This window comes from Sander vitreus, chromosome 17 (assembly GCF_031162955.1).
Source record: "Sander vitreus isolate 19-12246 chromosome 17, sanVit1, whole genome shotgun sequence".
In the NCBI taxonomy this organism is placed as follows: domain Eukaryota; kingdom Metazoa; phylum Chordata; class Actinopteri; order Perciformes; family Percidae; genus Sander; species Sander vitreus.
In genome coordinates this window covers 24,377,210-24,394,179 of record NC_135871.1, presented here as the reverse complement: position 1 = coordinate 24,394,179, position 16,970 = coordinate 24,377,210, and the positions used below count along the sequence as shown (strand labels likewise).

Sequence of the window (16,970 nt, the reverse complement as noted above, 5' to 3'; positions counted from 1 at the left end):
TTAGTAGTAACAGTGGTTAGATAATGAAATAATAACCCAACACAATATCAGATTAGAGCATATCTGTATATGATGAAGTATTTACAATACATGACAGTGATTTATGATACATTTCTGGAATGTTTCCAGGTTAAAAGTTTACAATGACTACTCAGTACAGTGTGTATACATTTACACACATACAAAGGTCCCTTTATACGTTGTATATAGACACTGTTAAAATTAAATAATAAAGAGCAGTAACAAAATGATTCCTTTATGAGAACAATGAGTCTACAGTCCTGAATTGTCTGACCCTGTTTAAGCTAATGTAATAAGGCATTGCATCTTAAATTGGGATGCTGATGCTACTTGTTGACATAAATTAAAACCATGACTACATGTTTTCCTTGTGGCTTGATTCTGATTTGCCCCTCTATGTAAAGGGGCAAGGTACATACCATACCCAGTATTACAGGTGACCTGATACAGTGCAAACATTATGGGAACAATTATATTTAATCAGCTGGTCATAATGATGAAAAGTTGATAAGAGAATTATGACCAGCCATATTTTGAGTTGTAAACTGTGCTATTGGAAATCATTTTAATTAATTAATTTAATCTAATTCAGTTGACGGTTGTGGTAGATCAATCAATCTGTAAAAAGTAAACAAATATCCTTTTCGATCCTTGTAAGACATAAGATACCTGAGAATTGACACAAAGTGCAAATCCTGTGAGTAAAATAAGGTCCACCAGAAACCTCTTTAAAGCATTTTTTCTTACCCTTCATCAGAAAGGTGCCAAGAGGACCAACAGCTTAACATCTTCTTAGTGTTACAGATTTAAAGATATAACGACCCGTGCTTTCCATACGCTACATAAACAAACAAAAAGAAGAGGTGCCTGGTGGACATACTGTATCCTTAAAAAAAGACAACACATATTGTGCACATAAAATCTCTTAACGGCACCATATGACAAGTAAATACAAAAAATGGTCCATTTGCAAAGACAAAGTTAGAATTTTAAGGAGGCTTCACTATAAGGCAAACAAGTTTTTGTGCGTGCTGTGCAGTCACTCTCAAAGAAGACGTTATCGAATGTGTGCGTCTAGTTCGGGATGACATGTCCCTTGTTACATGCTATTTTTTGGGCAAACCATTTCAACACCTAAAAACAACACATATTGGCACTTAGTTATGGGTCGCAAAGTAGCATATTTTGTGTTATCCCAAACTTTCCATACACAAGCGAAAGAAAACACCCTTCTTAAGAGCGTAGACGATTACTATGGCAATAAATCTCTGAAGGGTTTACTGTGGCGTTCTTGGGTAAAAAAAATATTTTAAAGCAAAGTGGTCTGGATGCAGATATAACAATTGAGCCTAGCAAGTTGGTTAACTGGCAAACCGGAACACCAAAAAGGAACAACATTGGTAAAATGTGTCTTTCATAGCTTATTTACCACGGTGTTCATAATGTTTGACAATCAACAAGGTCTAGATAACCTGTAGCTATCTAATTTACTGGCTACATTACCTTTTTAAGTTAGTGACAAGAGTGCTTTTCTTCAAAATAACAGCCTCCTCTGTCACTTCTTGGAGATGCATAATGTGATTGTTTGCTCTGCTAAATAATAACTGCCTCCAAAAAATATTCACTTTACTTAAATTGCAAACTTCTTTGTTCATTGTTGTGACTATGTGTCAACACCCACAGTCACAGTAAAGAACATCCTTGAGGCTATTACTGTATGGCTGTTACTCACTGTTAGTTAGCCGCGCTTCAAGAATCATTAGCACAGCTGGAACACATCTCTCGCTGATTACCGTTGTATAAGCCCGTGATTGTGACCCGTCTATCTGACAAATCAGAATCATCAAATTGAAGAGTCCGACACTCGTCTTCTGCCTTAGTCTCCATGAGAGAAGGATGTGTGGACGGCCCAGGGCTGCACCGTTCCTCGACCAAACAGAGTGTAGAACGCAGCTCCAAACAGGTTGATGGCAGCAGCGATGTAGAAAACAGTCTGCCATTCTTCTATGGTGTTCTAAAGGACAATCAGCACAGTTGATAATGAGTATCAAAATACAAATAAGGCTTTGGCCCTCAATGGACTAGTGTGTCACTAGTGATTTAACTCAATCACTGGTGAATTCTGTGAAACATTTACACATGCTAACCCTATTTACTAAAATGACTGTTGCCCTCATAGTCAGCACAGGACAGCACAGGGTCAACATTTTACAATGTCTTTGTTACGACCTGGTTTAGCAAAAGAAAACCTGAAAGTTTGGTTTGAACATATATTCACAACATTCCTTTAAATGTCTTTTTCCAACAGTGTCAACATTCTTTTATAACAAAATGGTAATAATTCATCTTAAAGAGGAAAACCTGTTTAACTGCCGAAAACAAATTACAATCAGACGATTATCACAAACATTTGACTATAACGGTGTTCAAATTAAGTCATATTTGGAATGTCCAAAAAGCAAAATGTTAATTTGCTAAATCAACTCTGTTCAATATTTCATTGAGTTTAGGTTAACAGTTTTAATAATTTAAAAGGTGATGTGATTGGCTGATTGGGTTATAGACTTATTGTCCCCTAGTTGCCATTGTTGAGGATCTGGATGACAAGACTGTTTGATTATTTGACTAATAAACTGATTGTTCTCAACTGTGTGGCTTTGGCCTGATGTCAAAATCTATAATCTGCTCTTTCAGAGAGCAGCGTAGTACTACAGCAGTGACTGCATGGAATCATGTCTTCCCATTTTACGCTATAGCGTCCTTATCCTCTTTACAGAGAAATGTATAATAAAACAAGTAACAAGGTTAATATATTGGCTATCATCAAGCTAGGGCTGCACGATATGAGGAAAATATCGTGTTGAATATCGTGATAACGATATTACTTAAAAGGTAAATAAACAGTGTGCTCAGTTCTGCTGCTTTCAGTATACTTAAAGCAGCAGAACTGAGCACACTGTTTATTTAACACATTTCTTGTTGAATTTAAAACAGATGAAAGGAAATCATTTCCAACATTCTTTTATTGAAAAAAATTGAACATCGAATTGAATATAAAAGGCACCACTAAAAAAGAATTGACAGTTACATTTTAAAGTGCCGTTTTCTACTGATATTTTCTTTCAACTAACAAAAAAAAAAATCTCAGTGTCTTTCGAGATATGTTGCAACCTTTTGCGATGTATATATTGCGCCAGCTGATATTGCGATGACGATTAACAAAAAAATATATATCTATATATTGTGCAGCCCTACATCAATGACTGTGTTGCTTTTCATAAAGGACTGTCGATGCCCCCTGGTGGCCAAATGTTAACATGCTAATCCTGGACTGACTAAACCAATTAGATAGGAAATGAAGCATCAAGTAAAAATACCATCTGTTTAGTCCAGACACTGGAGGTCAGGACACATAGCAGCAGTAAGCAGCAGCATACTAAAAAACCATGACATGAAACTGGGCAGCTGTTTAAGGTTGTCGTAATTGTTTATATGAAATCTAGACTTAAGTCTCGACCTTTTGAAACACAAAACAGTTACTGCTCTGTTAAATTTTAGGACTCAAATCCACCTAATAAAGTGTGATTGTACATGAGTTTCTTACTTGTTTGGTGAGTTCTCTTGCTATGACTGGTCCCACCATGCCAGGAATGGTGGCAAAGGTGTTGGTGATTCCCAGAAGAATACCAGCATACCTGCAAACATAAGTACATTAATGGTTGAAAGTCCTGAGTAGTTATTAACCCGCTAAACCCTTAAACACTTAGGGCAAAAAATTACACATTTATTTGGTTTTCTTGCATCATGAGCAGAAATTCACTATTATGTTTACAGTAAGAGGTTATTTTGATAAGAGAACTAGGTAATTCTTACGAAGGCGCAATGTCAAGGTGGTTGATGTTAAAGCCAGAGGCCGACACTCCGCCCAGAGCCGAGGAGATGGTGAGGAAGGTCACAGCCAAGGTGTAGTTACAGCCTGTAAATCCTGCTGCCAGCAGGAACACCGCCGGCCCGATCATACCTGCAGAAACAACGCAATAACCGTCTTCAGGAGTAGTAGACACGGTGTATTCAGAAGTCAAGAGCCTGTATAGTGACGACTCCATGATTCAGCAGTGATATTGTCATTTCATACCAACAATGGAGAAGGACTTCCTGACAACGACGGTGGGGTAGAGGCAGGTTTCCCGCAGGTAATCGGCAAGCTGACCACTCAGCACAGCCAAAACAGCGCAGCCAATGTAAGGAAGAGCTGACAGCATACCATTCTATTGTGGACAAGAGGAGACAAGAGCACATGAATATGTTTTTATGGTTACATAGTCTGCGGTGTTCAGTGCATTCCAAAGAGTCATTTTGTGATGAGTGTTGTAAAATTCCCATTTGGGTTTTATCTCCCTTGTTTATTCGGTTACATACATTATTGTTACTAATGTACAGGACAAATGTTTTCCCAATACCTGGACTTAAAAGGTGCTCCGGATTTGCTACGATACTAACCTTAAGTGAAGTTTTTGAATTTAATATATTGAATGGATACGAAGAGGATTCGAGGCGATTGTATTGTGTACTGACTGTATTGTTCTTGGTTCTTATATACAGTATTATGTGAAGTTTGGATGGGTTATTGTTCGGTTTCATTTAACATGCATGAAACATGGCAATGGTATAGGATAGCTGGGAAAAACAATGTGAATACTTATGTATGTTTGTATGTATGCATGTGTGTATATATACAGTATGTATGTATGTATGTATGTGCGTGTGTATATATACATATAAATAGGTAAAGAATGAATCGTTTTATTATTTTACTAAAGTAGAAATAATAAGAGAAGGGGGAAGGACCAGAAAAACTTGTTACATAAATATAAACATGTTCAATCAGTTACTGTGATTTTGAACGATATGTTTGCTGAGGATTTTGTTTGTGGTTTTCTTGCCTGTACTGAAATGTACGCGTTATATTTATCTTATATTTTTTATAGAAATGCAATAAAAAACAAAAGATGCATGGCTATGAACACTGGCTTTTGATTTGATCACCTTTTGACCCTTATCTAACTCTTCCTGTTAGTGTTTGCCAGCATCTCGGAGCATGAATGAATGAATGGCTATATGTGATGTAGACCTTACCTGCTGTATGCTAAATCCCAGTACGTCATTCATGTAGGTCGGCAGCAGGGTGAGGAGGGTGTAGAAGGTCCAGTTGTAGGAGAAGTGAGCCACGACGATGGCCCACAGCGGCATGGACGTCAGTATGGCTCGCCAGGGGATGTAGCCTGCTGAGGTGGACAGCTGGGACACACAGGAAGTAGCAAACAGATTGATTGGGAAGTTTTTAATGAATGCATCCACCCTTAAAAACGGATACAGCATACAGGCTACATCTCCAATTATCTTTTGACCATATGTTGTTAAGTCATTTTATTTCTTGTGTTATTTGCTCCCCCTTATGGCCACAAAAAAAAGCCAATAGGTTTTCCTACTTCATGTTGTGTTCTTGGTTATTTTCTGTTTCTAAACACTGCAAATAACCAAAACAAGCTGGTAAGAATCCAACAGTTATACTTCAGTGACATAAAGGTGTCCAGAGTCACGAGGCAGCATCTGAATTGTCATTAAAAACTGAGGAGTCATGGTGAGTGGTGTGACCTTACAGCTGAGGAAGACAGATAAGAGAATAAAATGCGGCAATACACTAAGATTAAGGAACATTAGTATCTGATTACTGTACTGGACAGGAAATGACTGCAAGCACTCTGCTGCTACTGTCTTAACAGTAACAGAGTGAAGAACAGTACATAATATGTCAAAATGGCAATTGGGGATATAATCTGCCATTACATAGCTATAACAGCTACATCTTCTATAAAGTAAAGGAAACATAACCCTGTTTTATTTTGCCTTTTAGTCTGTTAAACATTCTACTTTGTCTCTTTCATGGAGTGTATATTATTTGTTACACACTGAATGTGGGACCTAACAAGCACCAAAGGAAAATTGTTTTTTTTAAATCAAATCTATTTTAGCAATGCAAGTCACAATATGTCCGTCCAATAAACTAACATTTCCATCTCATTTCATACAATAACCTGTCTGTATATTCTCCAGTGTTTTTTTTTTTTTTTTTTTTTTTGAGAAATTGCACTAAACCATCTTTTTGGAATTTCTGATAAGGACTTCCTCTATGGGAAAAATGTCCAAGACAGTAGACCAGTGAGATAAGGTGAAAAAAAACAACCTTTCCCTGAGCCTATGAAACCTTGTTTACTTTTTTTAAAAAGCATATAGTATAGTCAGTTTCTAGTGTTACCTCATTCTTGAGTGAGGTGGTGATGTAGAGTCTCTCCCGCTCGGATATCCGTGGGTGGGTGTTCGGACTGTCAAAGACGAGAAAGGACCACAAGAAAAACCACACCAGGCCAACAGCACCTGGACACACAAACAAGCAAGACAGCACTCATTTTACCACGGGTCTACATTTATCCAGCATAAATCCTGATTTTACGTAGTCAGCATTTGCATGGATTATGATGATGTTATCAGAAGATAGTGTGTTTTGGTGGTTTCCTGAAACCAAACTGAGGTCTGAGCAACTCATTACCTCTACTTTACCTGTATCCACAGAGAATAATTGGTGTGTTTTTGACCAGGGGCGTTTCTAGGACTTGAGGAGGTTCGGGGCTTAGGTCGGAACCATTTCAATAAACTGAATGCAGTGGGGTCCTCCCCCAGAAACTTTTGAGCATTAAACACTTCATTTCCTGCATTCTTATGCACCTATTTCTACCTTTTTCTGAATCAATATGCTGGAAATATCTTTATGTAAAGGGAAACATAGATTACAATCCAAAACATAATGGAATATATTGCAGTAAGGCTGTCAGGCATTCTGTATTGCTTTCAACTATTTATTCTCCTGTAGATCGACTTTTCTAAACTCTGAGTCAGCACACATGTAGCCTTGGCATCATTTACCCCTCCCTCCTCTTTTGCGTCTTTTGTTGGGGAAGTAACCTCCTTAAATGTGCACATGACAATTATTCACCTCAATGATACATTATTGATTTTAATTTATTAATAAATCCCTGGACTGTAATATTTCAGATGTTTAAGCAAGATTACTGCTCATGTTCAAAACTTTGTGCACATTCAAAATATAACTCATCCCATCTGTGTTCACTGAGATTTGGAGAAGTCGTGATATTTTGAGAAAAATAAAGTTATAACAGGCTATTACAAGAATAAAGTCACTATATTTCAGAAAATAATCTACCTGCACCATAGTCTGCTGTGCATTACGTGATTGCTCTGCTGATAAGGTAGATCTCAGACCTTCTGACAGACACACAGCCCCGTTTGGGTCTCTGGTCTCTGAATGAGACCAAGTTTAGGGAAGTGGCTGTACGCTGCTCTACGTTGGAGGTGGAAAACCAAAACTACTGCAGAAATACACGGAGCACAAATGCGTCACATCTGCCGCAGCATGTCGACAGCAGAGCACGTCCATTATCAACCTGAAGCTGCGCAGCTTTTTACAGCGAGAGTGGACACAGGTCGCTTCAGAGCGCCGTGTGTTTGAGTCTGAACCGTAGGCTGGAAACGTCACGTCACAGGAACCTCATTAGTATTGCGCTCCTAAACTTTGTGTTAATGGCATCAATGTATTAGACTGATTTGGCTTTGATTCCTCCAAAAATTAAACCTTTCACAGCTTTCCTCACGTAGACATGGTTGCTAGGTGATAGCAACAAATACAGCATGGTCGGACCTCGCACATAGCCGGCCGTTCTATTCGCCTCGGAAAAATAAACCGGACAAAGTTACAGTTCTACAAAAAAAATAAAATTAAGAACTGCGAGTGCGTTGGAAAATAATTTTCTTCTTAATTTGCATGTGCCATTCTGGGGCTTTTTTATTCTATTATATTTATTATTGTAAAAAAAGAGCGAGAGAGCGTGAGAGATCCGGGGCTATTCATAAAACATTCGGGGCTGTAGCCCCAGCAAAATCTGCTGACACCGCCGGCCGCCGGAAATTTTGCCGGATGTCCCTCTTTTTAGGCCGGATGTCCTAAACCCTCCGCTGCCTTTATGTTGGCATTCTAAACTCTGGTGGATTTCTGAGGACTATGGTTAACTGCTCCTCAGATCTCTGCAGGGTAAATCCAGACAGCTAGCTAGACTATCTGTCCAATCTGAGTTTTCTGTTGCACGGCTAAAACTACTTTTGAACGTACACAAGTTCCACCAAAACAAGTTCCTTCCCGAGTCTATTTTGCAGAGGCAGCGTCATTGTGTCCGGCGCCTAGCGCCGCCCAAGACAATTGTGATTGGTTTAAAGAAATGCCAATAAACCAGCTAACGTTTTTCTCCCATCTGGGAATGCTGTGTGGACTAGCCAGACCCTCCTCCGCAGCGCTGTGGAGGAAAGTCTGGCAATGCGAGGCTACATTAGTAGATCCCCAGGAAAGCAAGTAGTAAATTAAGTGAGATGTCTGCAGTGGTTCCATTGTGAGCACATTTTCTTCTTTAACTTGCTAAATCATCATTTCCACAGATCAGAGAGGAACAAACGAACAGACACTGGAAACCGCTTGTCTAAGGCTTAAAAAGCACTGTGGTGAATAAGTGTAAGGAGGAAATGTATTACCAAATACATAGAAGACATAGGTCCAATCCAGGTAGAAGCAAATTTCACCAGACAGAGGAAGCGATATTACCGTCCCCAGCTGGGCTCCTGGGGTGGAAGAGAAAAGACAAACATATGTATCCCACAGCTGCCTGAATGCATATAGTGTAACTACTGAATGATGAGACCATGATGATGTGACAGATGATGCCAACCTCTTAAGTACACATGGTTAGGTTGAGACTGATATATCAGAGAAAGTTTCACACAGTGCCTACATTTAGGGAGGCAATTAGCAATTCTTTTTCACTGTTGGCCAGTGTTGGAGAAGTTACTTTTAAAAAGTAGTGTTTGCTCGTTACTTCTTAAAAAAAGTAATCAGTTACTTTACTTCGTTACCCCCTATGGAAAGTAACTTTTTACTTTACTCATTACTTTTACGTTACTTTTAAAAGCAGGCGTCTCTGGCAGAGACTGAAGTTAATTATACAAAAACTATCTTTGACCATAAAGCCAATCTCTGGTTTATGGGTGAAGTGTCTGAACACTGCAGAATGGATTCTCTGCTCACAGAGTGACGGCCGATTCATTATGAATGAGTCCAGCGCAGGTTGAATGCACATCAGCAGGTCATCGGCGTTACACGGTGTTAGTGAATACTATGTAATGTCTGTATTGACTTGTACCGGTCGCGCAGCCACGATGGTCCGTGAATTGTCGTAGACACATGCAGCCTCTTTTCTGGAAATCCTTGCGTTGTCCGTGCAACCGACACAAGTCGACAGCGGTCCGCTGAGTGTATGTATGAGGTCATCTCCACCGCATCCATCTGTGAAGTTGTCAGCTTTGTGTCTGCCTGGCTCAGAGCGCCGTCCAGCAAAAAGCCACGAAGCTTAAAACGCTCTCAAAAGTTAACTTTGGCTGCTTCTTGCTTGCCATGATTACTCTGCTACCAGCCTCTGTCACGTCCTGTGTGGAGCTTGTGAGCACGCAGCTGAGAAGGCAGCGTCGCTGTCAAATCTATCCCTGGGAAAAGCAACGTTGCGCCGAATTGAAAAAGGAACTATGTTTCGTTACCAAATTTGAAGTAGTAGCGCATTACACTACTTTTTACTGGAAAAAAGTAGTTATTAGGTGTAACGTGTTACACCCAACACTGCTGTTGGCTAATCTGTTTGTCAAACATTTTTGTTTGTGTTGACATTGTACCCAAGTGTCTTACCAATGTAGGAAATTGTGAGCAGTCGGCTCCTCTCCAGTGGTGGGGCCCACGCTGCCCACATGGTGTACATTGCAGGGAATGTTACTCCCTGAAGACAAACACAACAAGAACATCAACAGGAGTGCACTAAATCCCTCAAGAACAATCAATTATCCACGTATCTATCTATGCAAACCATCTCTGTGTTAGTTTGTTGGGCTGTCTGTGTCTATAACTCTATTAAGATTTTTTTTTATTAACACTGTAGAACACATTGATTATGGCTGCTCAGAGGTACAATTTAATAGGCAAATAAGGCGCATTTTATATTTGAATGCAGTGCAGCTGATACTTATGGTACAAACAACCGGCTTCAACAAATCCTTTCAACTCTACTTTCGGTGTCCCCCTGTCTTCATGTCAGAATTAAACGACCTACCTCTCCTATCCCTTCCAGCACTCTGACACCGATGAGGTAGCTTGCACCCAGGTCAGCAGCCACAGGGGTGAGCAGCGTAAAAACTACAGTTCCCAGGATTCCAAAGCCCATCAGCCACTTGGGTCCAAAGCGGCCAGACAGGTAGCCCCCAGGGATCTGTGTCAGGATGTAGCCGTAGAAGAAGGAGCCCAGGATCCAGCCCTGTGTCTTAGAGTCCCAGTCGTATACACTGGCCTGTCAGGGGAAGAGTTAAGAATTATATTAGGAAATAAGCTAGGTCAAATAGTATGAAGCCTTACTGAAGAATGGAAAATACAATGTTCCTGGTTGTTTGGATATAACAATGCTTGTGTGTACATGTGTAGGTGTAACTAAAATAACAGCATCTTTGCTAAACTGTTGTTACATAAATGCAAGAGCATTTCTGTTCTCTGTCCATGGGTACCTTGACAGAGGTACGAGTGATTGTTATATACTCTAATATTGGTATTATAGTGTGAAAACCAAAACAGATCATATTCCAGTAAACTGGGACTTTTTCTAAGCATAGTGGCTCACTTAACACACTGTAATTAGGATTTCTGATGTTGCCATGTCATACCAGATGAAAAACTCATAGAAATAGCTACATCATTATCAGCCCAGAATGTGATTTGCCCCTGATACACTTTTTCCAAGACAAACTGCTGAATATCAGATGTCAACTATGGTCTCCTGATTCACATAATCCTTGCATGTTTAGGGCTTTTAATGGACAGCAGAAAAATATGGCTTAATACATGGCTTTCTTTACTAACCATTGTTTTCCAAGGGAAGGGTTTGAAGCCGGCCAACAAGAGTTTGCCATTTGGAGTGAGTACTGGTGTGATAGCTTGGGCTCTTTCAGCCTTTAAATCGATTTAATACAACAATATGTTTCTAAATCTCCACCTTGGAACACACAAGGAGGAGTGAAATGACACACTGAAAGCCCAAATATCTGTGAAATGAATAAATGAAGATTTTTCAGCGGTGGTAGTTGGCACTTACTTTCTGTTTGTAGTTGGAGTGAATTTAATTATTTCTAAGTCTTTTCAGGCAGCAAATGCAGTTATACAGTGCCACAAAAATTCAACTGGCATTGTTGATACTTGGTAAAATTGACTTAATTTATCAAGAAAGAGGCTCTTATGTGGGATTACACCGTACCATGGAACAGTTCAACCAGTTTTCATCATTAGTCTTACTAAGTTGCGGTCACGTTCTGGCTCTCACCGTGTGGTTGTGTTTGGGCCGTGCAGGGTTGGCATGAGCAGGACACACTGAGCTGCTGTGGTTGGTGCTGGATTGGTGGGTGTTGTTAAGCATATCCACCATGGCCACACTGAGGTTCACCCGCAAGGAGTAGACCACAAAGAAGCCAAAAGAGGAGAGCAGCGCCAGGCCATAGCGCGATGAACAACATGCTGGGGCTACAGGGTAAGCGAGAGACAGAAATAACAATAATGAGTCCTGTTTAGCAGGTGATACTTAATGTGTGCTGTAGTTACCAGATCCATTAAACAATATGGAAAATGTATTAGGTAATATTCTTAGAGGTGAGTGTCCTTGCAATGCAAGGCAAGCATGAGTATAGTTATTCTGTCACTATACAGACAAGACATACAGAAAAAAACATGGAAACTTTTATCTTTAAACTCAAAATGGAAACGTTTGCTCTTGCACTTTTTTTTGCATTTTGCTTGTTTATTCACTGACTATAACCCATCAAGGCTAATTTATATTGGGCTGAAACTATGACTCCATAACTCTACTACAATGTTCTCGATTGAATTAATCATTTAGAAAATGCCAAAGTAAAAGACCATCACATGTTCCTAGAGCCAAAAGTTGTATCTTCAGATTACTTACTCATTCTAATCTGCAGCCAATAAAGGACAGAGTAAGTTGTTTTTCCATTATAAACTTTGCTGTACGATTAGTCTCTGGATTGTGCATAAGCTGCAACAATTTGTATATGTCATTATGTTAACCACTGCTACTATGTTGCTCATGTAAAAACTGGAAAGCACCTACTCTCTCAGTCTTTATATAGCAGACAATGGCAATTTAGCACATTCAACTTTAGTGTCCTTTTCTGGCAGGTCCATGCCTACACAGAAAACATTTGAAAATAATTTGTTTTAACAAGGCAAACATTACACTCTTATACAATGATATGCTGTTTCTCAGCGCTACTAGAGCTATCATGTCCAGACTTTGCATGACTTTCACACTGGTATTTTCATTGAACTATCTACGTCTGAAAACATGACATAGTTAATATGTAACCTTAAACAGTAGATTTGTCTTAAGACGTGAGCTCAGGGCAGATGTCCCTAAACTCGTGACTCGTGACTAATTAAAATGTCAGCATGTGTACAAAGGCACAGGATTGGGTGTGGAGAATGCATTAAAAGCCTTTTATGTTCAGATGTACCTTGGGTGACAGAATCATGCACCCTGCAACAAAAGCTTTCTGTAAATATATTAACGTTAGCTGATAGTTGTGGTAAATGTAAACAGTTGGACACAATAACACCTGTACACTACTGTAATACAATACAACGCCCCTGAAATAATAACAATGTTAGTGACGCTACTACCGTAATGCTGGATTTTATGTTACACTATAGTCAGATCAATCTCGATCTCTTAGGTATTCTAAGGCGTTTTAGAATATTAGATTACATAGGTGCATAGACAGGTGTTCATGTTATCATTATGTCTCCTCGCTAAGTAAAGATGCCAAAGGGCTAACTAAATTATAGAAACGGACGTTGCTTTTCCTGGCCTTACATTTTCCCGATTAAACTGCGAAAAACGGGCGGCTTTAAGACATATGTTACCCGAAATGAACCTCGCCTACGGGAAACCTTATTGTTAGCTAGCTAATGTTAGCTGTTTATATTTTTGTTTAACCTCTCTGGAGTTTGTCTTCGTTTCCTCGGTGAAGCAGCGGTGTATCGTCCCCCTCCGTGTCCGACTCGCCCCGCTCCATTTTCCAGTCAAAGGTAAACTGGGTCTACTGCATCACAGACTATCCTAACGGCAACAACAACAAAAGCAGCACGAAGCTGAGCTAACTTCACTGGAGCCTACAGTCAGCTGAGCTCGAGCTCAACTACCGTTACGTGAGTCACCGGACCGGAAGATACTAGATCGGATCCGCTAGAAGTGTCGACGTCAAAGGACGTGCCTCGTGGCCCGCCTTATTCTGCCTCTGATTGGCTTACCTTGGTATTCTTACACTAACCCTAACCAATCTCCACTCCTCATGCCTAACTACTATTAGATCTACCATTCTAGCAGATCTAATTTAGGATTTACCGTGGAAATGTAGCAAAAATACTATGAAAACCAAAATTGCACATTATGGTGCTATAAATAAAAACTTTTGCAAAACTAAATAGTTTTGTATTGTTGTTGACACTGTGTCAGAAAGTTGTCGATTCTACCGTGCTTTAATTCTTGATGTATTTATGTAGGCAGTAGGCTAGTATGTATGCTGGCTATGTCATAAAATAATATGATGTGTAGGCCTACCTATATTTGTATTTAAATTAAATTTTAATTAAAATTATTATTGTTATCATTATACATATTATTATTATCGTCATAACTGAGCCAAAGGGTTTGATGAGCTGAGCGGACATATAGTTCGTCCTATTTACTGGAGTAGTAAACGTTTCCTTTACAGGCAGGATAGGGAGAATGTCAAATATAATATGTTATAGTAGGCTATAGTAATTTACCCAATGATATGGCCTTTACAAAACCGATGGCACGGATTGTGAATCTGTGGGCACAGTTTACAAAACTTCTCAGCTGATAACAGGGGGCTCCTTCTTGTCTTATAGAAAACTCTATGTGGTCTAGTTATAGTAAATTGCATTATATAAAAGGTCATATTTTGTCCACATTGGTTATAAACTGACACGCTGTGGCTGTCAAAAAAGAAAGGAAGGAGTTCTGTCCTTTCTACCATCTTGATGATACTCATTGTTACTGGTTTCTTTTTAATTATATTGGACTCAGACCAAGAACCAAGGACACAACCGCTTTCTTATTATGACTGTCTGACAGAGGTTTTTCTATTTTGTGCTGTAACCCTTGTGTTAGAAAAACAAATATGATATGTATGGTCTACATAAGAAAAGGCCAAAGAAATTGTTTCCTTGCATAACAGACTGGAGTATTGTTTCTTCAGGCTGAGACCTGCATAGCAAAAAGGAGGAGCAGGCTTAAGTTTTTACAACTCCTTTCTCCTTTATTTAAAATACAGATGCAGCATACTCTGTTGAGCCACGGATTCCTTATACTTACTGGTCCTGTATTACAGTATAGGTTCCTGTGTAGAAAAGGGGCGTGGAGTAACAATTCTTTACAGGATGATCATGTTATTTAAACATGTGTAAGTTAAGTTATGAATCAAGGCATATTTCACAGGTAAAGGCAACTTGTGACCCTCTGTAAAATGATGACACAATATACACACTTACAACATTAGGCTGTAATAAATGTTAAAACAGAAGATAAAAAGCATTATAGATGGTTAGAATAACATAAAAGAATTGTACAACAATAATAGATAGGTTTAATAACAGTTTTGAATGTTTAGGCCGCGAGGACATCATCATCTTCTCTAAACCCCATTTAAATTATTGGTAAATCAGACAAGTTTTGTTGTGTTTTTTTGTACAGAGACAAAATGGACAGTACATTCTCCTTGCTCATACTCGCATGTAACCAGAGAATCAGATGATGGTAATGATGTAACCTTCAAACACAGGTTTGTTGTTGAAATGAAGAGCAGCTCAGCTGTTTGTCTCCAGGGTTTAATTTCTCCAATGCAGAAAGACAGAGGAAACAAAGAGACATGCTGTAGATATCAAGTGAGAGAGACCGACTGACAGGAGCAGACAGATAGGCTTCTAGCACAGTGAGGTACCGACATGGACGTAGAGACAAACAGGCTTCTGGCAGCCATGGGGCATCGGTTGTCAGTCTAACACATGCTTACTGTTTACACATGTGGAGGGCAGGGGCGATTCCAGGATTTTTTAAGTGGGGTGGCACAGAGGGGACCAATAATCAGTCGGGGAGGGGGGGGGTACAGCATGGAAATTGGAATACAGCATGGAAAATCTGCTTAGAAATATATAGGAAATAAAACAACACATTCATTGTTAATTTCACTTGTTTTCATTTTAAACAAATTGTATATCCCAATACAATTTCTATAGACTCAGTCTGCCAACAACAATTCCAGTGTTGGTTCCATGGTATCAGAATTTTGGGAAAGTCAGCCTCTGTAAAAACAATTCTGAGTCAACTATCTTGACCTGCCCATTGACAAGCCGTTGGACATGATGGTTGGGGAGAAACTCTTCATAGTGTCCTTCAGCTTGAGGAGCTAGGTTCAGCCAGCAGGTGTCCACCCTGCAGACAGAGTTCAATGGTTGCTGTTCCATAGCTGACCCTGACCTCTAACCATACTTTTTATGAGAAAAAAAAAATGAAAATAAAATATTCTAGGGTATTATTCCCTAGAATAATATTCCCTTGGAGATGTCTACCCACTTTAAATAATGACATATTGGAAATTACAGTGTGCAATCAAATCTACAGATCATAAAGTGAAGAAGACTATTACTGACAATGGGTTTTTGGTGGCGTAGCCTCTCACTTTAAAGCTGCTGTGATTAATATTTTCATATAAACAGAGGGTGGCTGGCATCTCCCTTAGAGATAGGGTGAGAAGCTCAGTCATCAGTGAGGAGCTCGGAGTAGAGCCGCTGCTCCTTTGCGTCGAAAGGAGCCAGTTGAGGTGGTTCGGGCATGCACCATGACAATGACGTGACGTACTTGGCAATAAAAACCCTTTCTGATTCTGATTCTGATTCCGTGTGTTCTAGGCACGTCCAGCTGAGAGGAGGCCTTGGGGAAGACCCAGGACTAGGTGGAGGGATTATATCTCCAACCTGGCCTGGGAACGCTTCGGGATCCCCCAGTCAGAGCTGGTTAATGTGGCTCGGGAAAAGGAAGTTTGGGGTCCCCTGCTGGAGCTGCTGCCCCCGCGACCCGACCCCGGATAAGTGGACGAAGATGGATGGATGGATGAATATAAACAGTGGGCCATATGACTACTGTATGTGTAATGTGAAATGTGTTGCTTGTAGTGACGAATCCACAGGGAATAATCACTCTGAAAGTTCCTTTCAGCTCTACGGAGCTCAACACCATCTTTCAGTTCATTTTCATTTTACGGCCCGCACATTTTACTGTTTTGGCTCACTCTTACCTGCTCTCATCTACATTGTTTCCAGCAGCAGCTGTTTTGATAAACTCACTTCATGCTCCCTGCTCAGCACCGAACCGCAGACAAACACGGTAAGCAACTAGCTAGTGAACGTAGTGGAGCATTTAGCTGCTAAAGAGCCAGATATGTTTCTCAGGAATTGGTGGAGAGCAAAGAGAGCTAAAAGAGAGTGAGTATTGGACCTACATTAATCAAGTCGCCGTGAACACAACACCAAATGGTGATGTTGCTCTATGTGTGCTAGATGTGGAAATAGGCAACTGCTGCTAATATGTTCGCCACACTAACATTATAAGGTGATGAGCGTTGAGATTACAGCTTGTTGCACTGAGCCC

At 39.9% G+C, this 16,970-nt stretch overlaps 1 protein-coding gene across 1 annotated transcript; it reads right to left on the bottom strand.

Moving 5' to 3' along the window:
- Window positions 1–47: 47 nt before the first annotated feature.
- On the bottom strand, window positions 48–13,468 carry slc17a5 (solute carrier family 17 member 5). The gene is made up of 11 exons (XM_078273623.1): window positions 13,236–13,468; window positions 11,550–11,746; window positions 10,296–10,529; window positions 9,878–9,965; window positions 8,677–8,763; window positions 6,338–6,456; window positions 5,158–5,319; window positions 4,157–4,289; window positions 3,895–4,042; window positions 3,626–3,716; window positions 48–2,035 (listed from the first exon to the last, which is right to left on the bottom strand). The coding sequence occupies exons 1-11, from the start codon at window positions 13,312–13,314 to the stop codon at window positions 1,898–1,900; spliced, it is 1,476 nt and encodes a 491-aa protein (XP_078129749.1). The 5' UTR covers window positions 13,315–13,468; the 3' UTR covers window positions 48–1,897.
- Window positions 13,469–16,970: the final 3,502 nt, after the last annotated feature.